The sequence below is a fragment of the Myotis davidii genome, unplaced genomic scaffold (genome assembly GCF_000327345.1).
Source record: "Myotis davidii unplaced genomic scaffold, ASM32734v1 scaffold1063, whole genome shotgun sequence".
Lineage (NCBI taxonomy): Eukaryota > Metazoa > Chordata > Mammalia > Chiroptera > Vespertilionidae > Myotis > Myotis davidii.
The window spans coordinates 480,984-491,215 of record NW_006296624.1 but is presented as its reverse complement, the minus strand read 5'-3'; the positions used below and the strand labels follow the sequence as shown (position 1 = coordinate 491,215).

Below are 10,232 nucleotides of genomic sequence, written 5' to 3'. Positions count from 1 at the left end.
CCCTCTGCCACCCGGGAGCAGGCCTAAGCCAGCAGGTCGTTATCTCCCGAGGGGTCCCAGACTGCAAGAGGGCACAGGCCGGTCTGAGGGACCCCCCCCCTTCCCCCGAGTGCACAAATTTTTGTGCAACAGGCCTCTAGTCCTATATAATAAAAGGCTAATATGCAAATCAACTGAATGGCAGAATGATCAGTTGCTATGACACACACTGACCACCAGGGGGCAGATGCTCAGGAGCGCCACTCAGCCAGAAGCTGGGCTCACTGCTGGCGAGCTCAGCGGCGGTGGCGAGAGCCTCTCCCGCCTCCTCGGTAGTGCTAAGGATGTCTGACTGCCAGCTTAGGCCTGCTCCCTGCAGAGAGCAGGCCTAAGCCATCAGTTGGACATCTCCGGAGGGCTCCCAGCCTGCGAGAGGGTGCAGGCCAGGCTGAGGAACCCCCTTAATGCATGAATTTTGTGCACCAGGCCTCTAGTTTTGATATAATAGGAGTGCAAATATTCATTTCAGGATGTTTAAAAATGTCATAGCACTATAGGAAGCATATTTCCTTTCAAGTGGTCAGTAATAAAAAAAAAGTTTTAAAAAATCCTTGTAGAAGTTATAAAGTTATTCTGATATCATGTATGTGTGCCTTGTTGTTAAGATGCCTTTTCTCTATACCCTGTAGTCTACCATTTGTAAACACATCTTTCTGATGTTTCTGCCAACATCCTGGCAAAATAGCAGTGCAATTTCAAGTGAGCTAATTAACTTAATTGTTGATGAAGCATGAAACAGTTCATTCACCCTGTTAGCTGCTCCATGACAACATAAGAGTCTCAGCCTGTGAAGTTACTCATCTCCATAAATCTATCTGCAGCTCTGTTTAGAACTCATACACTGGAATTGTGCATGGAAAATGGTCATGAAAAATGCATATTCTCATTTGAAAAAGAACCTTTTAAAAAGTAAATAATAAATTGTCACTGTATGAAAAAAGTAAAGATATTTCAAATTTTAATTTTAAGCTAGAGAAGCCATACAAACCATCATACATACATACAACTATGTACGTTTCTTTATGATGTTGGGGACAACAAGTGTCAATTTTAGATCCTTTTAACTTTCAGGTTTTTATTTTTATATACATTTGTTAAATATACATCTTAAATATTATTATTTAAGTTAAGAAATATAAAGTTTGCAATGAAAAGATAAACCTATAAAATGAATATGTTTAAAATACACATACATAATATGACTTCTCATATAGTTCTACTTGAAATTTTTATTAAAAGCTGAAATTTTAGTGAACCCTGCAGGCAGATGTCCCAATTATTAATGATGCTGTTATAGTAGGCTAATATTTTTCATTCATTCAAAAACCTCTATTGGCCCTCGCTGGTTTTGCTCAGTGGATAGAGTGTCAACCTGTGGACTGAAGGGTCCTGGGTTTGATTCCAGTCAAGGTCACATACCTTGGTTGCAGGCTCCTCCCCAGCCCAGGTCCTGGTTTGGTGTGCAGGAGGCAACCTAGTGATGTGTTTCTCTCACATCGATATTCCTCTCTGTCTTTCTCTCTCTCTTCCACTCTCTCTAAAAATCAATGGGAAAATATCCTTGGGTGAGGATTAAAAAGAACAAAAAGAAATAAAATAAAATGAAATGAAAGGAAAGGAAAGGAAAGGAAAGGAAAGGAAAGGAAAGGAAAGGAAAAAAAAACTCTATTGAATGATTTGTAAATTTTCTCATGGAAAGAAAAGATGAACAGTTAAACTTCTTCATCGGACTTTGCTGATCCACTTGCTAAAACAAAGAAAACTTCATATCCCTCATGATGGTCCTTTGTTTATGTAAAACAATGTGCCTATAACTCCCATTAACCCACTTTCACCCCTAAAAACAGTTAAATACATACTTTAAAAACTGTCCAAAATCTTCACAAATGCTTTCACAGCCTGGCCATTTGCAAACTCCATGGCCATAGAGAGTGTGAGAGGCTCCAGTCTCCTCATGGGATGAGCTGTAGCAGAGGAACAGGCATCAGATTCATCTCAAAAAGCCATAATCGTTGCAGACTGCTCGAGCCTGTCAGGTTACACCCAGTGACAAACAGGTCAAAACAGGTCAATTCAGCTCAGAGCACTCAGCAAAATTTAATCGTTCTACTGAATAGTTCAACTGCCAAGGCTAGATGATGTTCCAATTAGATGGGAAATAGAACCAAAGACAACTGTTAATAAAGGATGAAAAACCGAGAGGACTGCATAATATCATATGCTAATCCTGCCATATGACCTTAATGTAACATTTACCACTAAAGAAGTATATATATTTATTCATATGTGGTCAAGTGGGGAAAAAAACCACCTGTATTTTTAAGGGAATAATAAGATTTTTGAAATACTCTTTTTAAAGAAGAGCATTAGGACATTTAAAGTGTTCAATATATACGTGTGAATCATATATATGTCTACTAGTAACAGTTGATTTAAAAAATGCTACTTAGATATGTATTATATCAGATAGAGAGATCCGAGAGCAGTGGTTCTCAACATTCCAAATGCTGCGACCCTTTAATACAGTTCCTCATGTTGTGGTGACCCCCAACCATAAAATTATTTTTGTTGCAACTTCATAACTGTAATTTTGCTACTGTTATGAATCGTAATGTAAATATCTGATATGCAGGATGTATTTTCATTGTTACAAATTGAACATAATTAAAGCATAGTGATTCATCACAAAAACAATATGTAATTATATATGTGTTTTCCGATGGTCTTAGGCAACCCTTGTGAAAGGGTCATTCGACCCCCAAAAGGGTCGCGACCCACAGGTTGAGAACCGCTGTCCTAGAGAGATCAACCAACTTCTGAAATATACAATCAACAAATTAATCTCAATTAAAATAAGTGTGTGGCAGCCCTCTTGGCACAGTGGGCAGTATGTCAGTCTCATAAAATAAGTGTGAAAGCATTCTGAGGAATATCATTTTATATTAATGCAAGCTAACAAGAAAAAGTTTTCACAATACTCAAAAACATCGCCAAATGATAACATTCTATTTTAAACTTACTGTAATTAAATGTGTCTTTGAAAAAAAATATATTTTTATAAAAAAACTAGGGGTCCAGTGCACAAATTCGTGCACCTTGAAATGAACTGTGGGCACAGGGGCAGGTCTCGGCCCATCCCCTGCACCCCCACCTAGCCCCTCCCTCCACATCCCCGGTCACCTGTCCATGGGTAGCCCTGCTCCCACCACGACCACTCCCATGCACTGACAGTGCTGGCCCCACTCGCACCCATCGAAGGTGCGATTGGGGCCAGTGCCGGCAGCAGGTGCAAGCGGGGCTGGTGCTGTCAGTGGGTGTGAGTGGCAGCTGCTGCCCCAATCACCCTTCAGGAACAGGAAGAGGTGGAGAAGCTCTCAGGAGCAATCAGGCTGGCAGCTGCCGCTTGCACCCACTGATGGCGCCAAGTGATTGGGACTGGCAGTGGGTGAGAGCGGTGGCTCTGGCACTGGCAGTGGGTGTAGGCAGGGCTGTCGCTGGAAGCAGGTGCGAGATGTGGCTGCTGGCTCTGATCTCCCCTCAGGAGCAGGGGGAGGTGGAGAAGCCCTGAGGGGCAATTGGGGCCAGCAGCCACCACTTGTACCTGCTGACAGTACTAAGTGATTGGGGCCGGCACCAGGTGCCAGCAGTGGGTGTGAACGGTGGCTCCAGTGCCAGCAGCAGGTGCAAGTGCTGGGTAGGACTATGGCATGCGGGAGCAAAGAATTTTCAGTAACCACCAGAGGCACTCCCTGATGACAGCAACTGGTGCCCCGCCTTGGTTTGGAGCCCCCACTCACCTGCTCCACCTGCGGCCAGCACCCGCCATGTTCTGCACATGCCCCCTGGTGGTCAGTGCACGTCATAGCGACTGGTTGTTTGGTTGTTCCACCGTTTGGTCTATTTGCATATTAACCTTTTATTATATAGGATATCTGTTGCAGCTAGGCAGATATTTGTATTCTATTAAACAACACTATCATTATACTACACTTAAATTTGAAAACTATATATCATATACGCCTCAGTCACTTTAAGAAATCTTACACTTACGTTTCACCTTTTAAAAAGATACTTTTCATGTTGATAAATATTTTAGCTTACATATTTCAAGTAAATTACTTTAAAGGCCTTGAATAGGTGTGCATATCCCTGAATAAATGGAACTAAGTGGACAAAAGTGAATGGGTACTTCTCTTACAAAGGCAGTCTTTATACAACTAAAATAAAATGGTAACTTTAAAAATTATTTTATATAATAAAAGCCTAATATGCTAAGTGTCCGGTTGACCTGTTGGCTGTTCAATCAATCAAAGCATAATGTGCTAATGATATGATAAGGCCGCTCAACTGCTCGCTATGATGTGCACTGACCACCAGGGGACAGATAGTCGACCCGTTGACTAGTCACTATGATGTGCACTGACCACCAGGGGGCAGACACTTCGACTGTTTGACCAGTCGCTATGATGTTCACTGACCACTAGTGGGCAGATGCTACAACCGGTAGGTTAGTTTGCTGCTGGGATCCGGTCAATCAGGACTGAGCAAGATGGACCAGAAACGCCCTGGAGCCTTCCCACAGTCCTTCCCCGGCCCCGATCGTGCATCAGTGGGGTCCCTTGGCCTGGCCTGAGCCCTCACACAATCAGGGACCCCTTGGGGGATGTCAGAGAGCTGGTTTCGGCCTGATCCTGCAGGTCAGGCTAAGGGACCCCACTGGTGCACCAGGACTCTAGCCTATATAATAAAAGCCTAAGCGACCGTTGCAGCAGAAGGACCAGAATGACTGGTCCCTATGATGCACACTGACCACCAGGGGGCAGATGCTCAATGCAGGAGCTGCCCCCTGTTTTTCAGTGTTCTTCCACAGAGGGAGCGCCGCTCAGCCAGAAGCCGGGCTCATGGTTGGCGAGCACAGCTGCCATGGTGGGAGCCTCTCCCAACTCCATGGCAGCAGGCGCAGTGGCCGGGATGGGTGCAAGCGACACCTGGACCCGATTCAGGCTCCTCCCTGGCCACCTGCTGCTTGGCACACTGCTACATCCCTCAGGGGGTGTCCGACTGCCAGTTTAGGCAATCAGACATCCCCCAGGGGTCCTGGACTGTGAGAGGGCACAGGCTGGGCTGACAGACACCCCGCCTCCCCCCGTGCATGAATTTTATGCACTGGGCCTCTAGTCTAACATAATGTAATTAATGTTGGTAACTTAAAATAATTTTTAACTTACAAATTTTGAGTCAAATTTATTCAGAACATTATCAGCATAAGTTTATTTTTACATATTTGTAAAGCCCATCATGTATATATATATGATGTGTGAAACTGGTTAAGTTAAAAAATGGTAAAATGTTCTGATGGAATTCAGGTTAATAACAACATCTTAGTAATAAAATATATCAACAGGATAATTCCACATGCACTTATTAAAAATAACTTTTTTCAGGTAAACTACCACTGTAGCTATAAAACTGTTAGTATTTAAACTGCTTTTTGAAATAAAAAAATATGTAAGATAAATAATCTAAAGGTTTCCATTTAATGTGCTGTTTTATACATTTTCCCTTTGTTAGCACAAATCATAATTTTTAGTTTTAATCGACGGCGACAGTAAAATTTGGTGAAAGATAAATTTAAGAGAAATCTCATGAGATTTACCTGTCCCGCCTTGTGTTTAGGACTGAAGACTGTCCGTTCACTATGGAGTGATGCGTGATTGGTGGTGAGGCTTTGGAAGTGGTGGGGGAGGTAGTCAAGGAGGAGTTGTTAGTAGTGAGGTCGAGCCCTCCATGTTTGATGCCATTGTCTTCCATGCTGTGAACTCCAGTCACTTCTTTCCATAACTGCTGAATCTCAGCAGGACTCAGGCCAGCTATAAAATGGGGAAAAGCCACAGGTAAAGTTCACCTAATGAGATTAGTGTTATTTTTGGATTGATGTCAATAATAAAAGTAATATTACAGCATAATTAATATACAAAAATAAATGAATTTACACCATCAGCACCACAGCTTTTCTCTTAAATAATCAGTTATTTGCTAAAGACTACCAATTTGGGAATAGTACTGAGAATAATAGTATTCAGAATAATACTAAAGATCAATAGAAAAACAATCCAGCAAATTCTATTTGAAGATTATTCAACTTCTACCAGATTTTACTTATTGCTAGCTACTATTAAGTTTTATTAGTGAGGAAGTGAAAGAGAAATAGATTTGTAAAAAGACATATCAAAAGAAATGAATGAAAAGAAAAACTGATCTTATGAAGGTTAACAAAAGTGTCAGAGAAAAATAGTAAACACTAAATTCAAAATAAAACTATCCTATCTAATAAAAGCCTCATATGCTAAGTGTCTGGTCAGCTGGTCGGCCGTTCAACCAATCAAAGCATAATATGCTAATCATATGCTAAGGCAGCTCAACTGGTCGACCAGTCATTATGATGTGCACTGGAGGCAGATGCTCCAACAGATATGTTAGCTTGCTGCTGGGGTCTGGCTGATTGGGATTGAGAGTGACAGGCCAGACATGCCCTGGAGCCCTCCCACAGTCCCTCCAAGCTGGACAACCTCCTGGGTTCCTTCCCGGTCCTGATCATGCACTGGTGGGGTCCCTCAGGCTGGCCTGCACCCTCTCGCAATCTAGGGCCCCTTGGGGGATGTTGGAGAGCCGGTTTCGGCCCAATCCCACAGGTCAGGCTGAGGGACCCCACTGGTGCACAAATTTGTGCACGGGTCTCTAGTATTTTATAATTATCATTTTGAAGTCCTGAATAAGACAATATGCTTATTATAGGAATCAATTAAGCAGATAATATCTAACCATTCCTTTTACTTTATGACTGATAGAATAAGTCCACTACTCATTGTAACAACTCCCTGGTTAAGATTATACAAACTAACCTAATTTATGAAGAATGAAAATATAAGACCTAGGCACAATCCTTGCACTTTTATCTATAATTTTCAAACAAGTAATTGAAACACTATTGTTTATAATATTTAACTTATAAAATAATACTTATATCTTCCAGGTACTGTGCTTTCATTTAGTCTTTATATACCTTACTACAGGTCCAGTGCACAGATCCGTGCATCAGTGGAGTCCCTCGGGCTAGCCTGTGGGGGTCAGTGGACCTCTGCGCCACTGCAGCCCGGCCTATCCACCATCTTGTTGGGCTCCAGCCCTCTGTCCACATCCATCGAAGTAGTGCAGGAAGTGGCAGGCAACTGGAGAGGAGCCTGAGCCAGGGATGAGTGCCCCGTAGCTGCTGCTCATCCTGGCCCCGCTGCACCTGCCGCTACTGCTTAGGTATAGTGGGGGAGTGTGCGCCAGAGAGGTTCGTGCTGCCACAGCTGTGCTCACCAGCTGTGAGCCCAGCATCTGGTGGCCGTCTGTCAACTGAGCAGCGCTCCCATAGTGGGATCGCACTGACCACCAGGAGTCAGCTCCTGCATTGAGTGTCTGCCCCCTGGTGGTCAGTGCATGCCATAGCTACTGTCCAGTCATCCGGTTGTCTGGTCGTCTTGTCGCGTAGGCGTTTATATATAGAGATGCTCTTTAATCCTCACTACAATCCAATAGAGTTGCTATTTTTTCAAACATTTCTTCATTAAATTTATTGGCGTGACTTTGGTTATCAAAATTATATAGGTTTCAAGTGTATGGTTGTATGATACATCACGTGTATATTTCATTGTGTGTTTACCACCCAAAGTCAAATCTCCCGTCACCATATATTTGACTTCGTTTACCCTAATATTTTTTATTTTAACCAATTATGGATGAGGAAGCAAAGTAGAAGCAAGGTTCAAAAATATATACAAAGCCACAAATCTTATATGCAGTATAAGGTAGCCTGACACGAATGTCTTTGCTCTTAAAATATTATATTAAATATATGAAAACTTCTGGGAAAATGTAGTTGTTATAAATTATTGTTTATTGAGTATCAACTGTATTCTAGTGATTTACATTCATAATCACAATTAACCTCATTTAAAGTTAGAAATCTTTACATTTTACAGATGAGGAGGTAGAGGTTCGTATCAATGAAATATGTTGCCCTAAATCATGAAGCTCAGAATTAGTGGACAGAATTTAAACCTACGGCTCCTAAATCTTTGTGTTTTTTGTTTTGTTTTGTTTTTTGGTTGTTTTTTTTTACTGTGTTTATCTACAATGTCTAATAGAAAAATGGAAGTGCTAATCAAACCACTTCCCCTCTCCCGTGACCCAAAAAGCATGTACATCAGATGATACAGTGATGCTGATTGACCAAGAGGTATGTGGGCATGAGTGGGATGGAAAAGGTAGGGGAGAGTAGAGAAAGGTAACAGAATAGGATGGAGAGGAGAGTTAGTCCTCTCACTCCTCCCCCTGCAGGTGGAAGAATCATTGATCTAGCCATAGTGGTAAGTAGATCAAAGTAACAGAAGAATTCTTACTGCTCCAACCATAACTTCTGGTTAAATTACTCATACAGTGACAATCTTAAATTGTTTATGCCCACCACTGTAAGTTTTACTGAAAGTTATTATTTTGGTGATTCTGGATTCTCATGATTGAAAGAGTAAAGAAAAAATAGGATAATTCAGATTTCCAAAGTTGTTAAAAAAAATACCAGTTTTCTTCTATAAAAAAAGAATGGCTTAATAAAGTAAAGTATTTCTATTACATAGAAAAGATTTATATACAATGAGCATTAATTCTAGCTTTAATTCTAGCTTCAACCATGGATTATAAAACCCTTCTGATTGTAACTTTTTGATTACCTGCCTCTATGTGTTAGCTGTCCTAAAGGCCAAACTCCATTAGCAAATCCTTTTGTGTGATAGCATCACACACTACATCACTTCAGCATCAAAACTCCCAGTATCTCACTTGCTACCTCTCTGCTTCACCGTCAGCCATTGCCTGGACCACTGCGGTAGCTTCCTGTCTTCCTGCTTTTACCTTGCTTTCGTATAATTTACTCTTCATATATCAGCCCAAATTTATCTCTTTAAATGTAAATTGTGCCATAGCACTTCCCAGGCTTTCCGGAACACTTAGAAAAGCAACACCTGACGATGGCTTATGAGGTGCTGGCATTTATCACCTGGCTCTTGCCTGCCTCTCTGACCTCGTCTCTTTCTCTACATTTCATGCTGTTATATTTCTGCTGCTACTCAAAGGGATCACCTGCTACCTTACCAGCTATTGCCCTGGCTGTTCCCACAACCTGGGCCACCCTGGTTGCAGATGGTCCATGGCTTTCTCCCTCCCTTCACTTAGATGGTTCAAGCATCACCTCCCCTCAGAGGTTTACCACACACTCAACCGCTGCTACTCTCCACCCTGTTTTCTATCATTCTCTATGACCTTATCCACCTGATTTTTTAAAGGTTTATCAGTCTCTGAAACTATATTACTTTTATAAACTTATCATCATTCTCCTTCCATTACAATTTAGGCTGTATAGGAATTTCTTATTTTACCAGTATATCCCCAGTGCCTAGAACAGTGCCTGGGATGTGCCCAATAATCAGCTGTTGATACCATTGATTTTATCAAATTCATACAGTTCTTGAAAACACCTTGGTTTCCACATGGAGGTTCCGTGGCTCTTAAAGGGCACACTATTTATGAGATTGCTCCTCTCTAAGGCCAATGTCTAGTGAATTATAAATGCTAGTAGCCGATTCTAACAAATTAAGTGGCTAATAAAATTTCATTATCTTGGCTAAAGGACTCTTAGATATTTTTAGAGACTATATTAGTGAATGATGTTATTAATAATTTTGTTTTTGGATTTTATTAATAATTTAGTTAACCTAAGTATCCACTTACTTTTAAAAGCAGATTTCCATTATACTAGTCACTTGTATTGAAAATTAATGGGATAAGCATGATATCACAATGATATGGCAACAAATACCAAGCACATCAACATTTGATGAATAAATAACCATTCAGTACCCAAATAATGATTCTTAATTTAAAAAAGGAGAAAATTGTTTTTAAATATTATAGATCCGGGGCAGAGAACAGATCATAACAAAAAGAGATTCCTATTAGCAGGAGTTGTTCCCAAAAGTATCAGCATATTAGAATCACTTGGGGATATTTTAAAACTTCCCAATTAAATCACAATTTCTAGTGGTAGGACCAAGGAATCAGTAGTTTTGAAGCCCCACAGATGATTCCACAGT

General features: G+C 41.2%; 1 protein-coding gene across 1 annotated transcript in view; it reads right to left on the bottom strand.

The window, feature by feature from the left end:
* The window catches only part of FOXP2 (forkhead box P2), a 506,406-nt gene that overhangs the window by 46,985 nt on the left and 449,189 nt on the right, over positions 1-10,232 (bottom strand). The window contains exons 8-9 of the mRNA XM_015569384.1: positions 5,696-5,909; positions 1,899-2,003 (exon numbers count right to left, since the gene is read on the bottom strand). Coding sequence (XP_015424870.1) covers positions 1,899-2,003; positions 5,696-5,909 — 319 coding nt within the window. The remainder of the gene's footprint in view (positions 1-1,898; positions 2,004-5,695; positions 5,910-10,232) is intronic.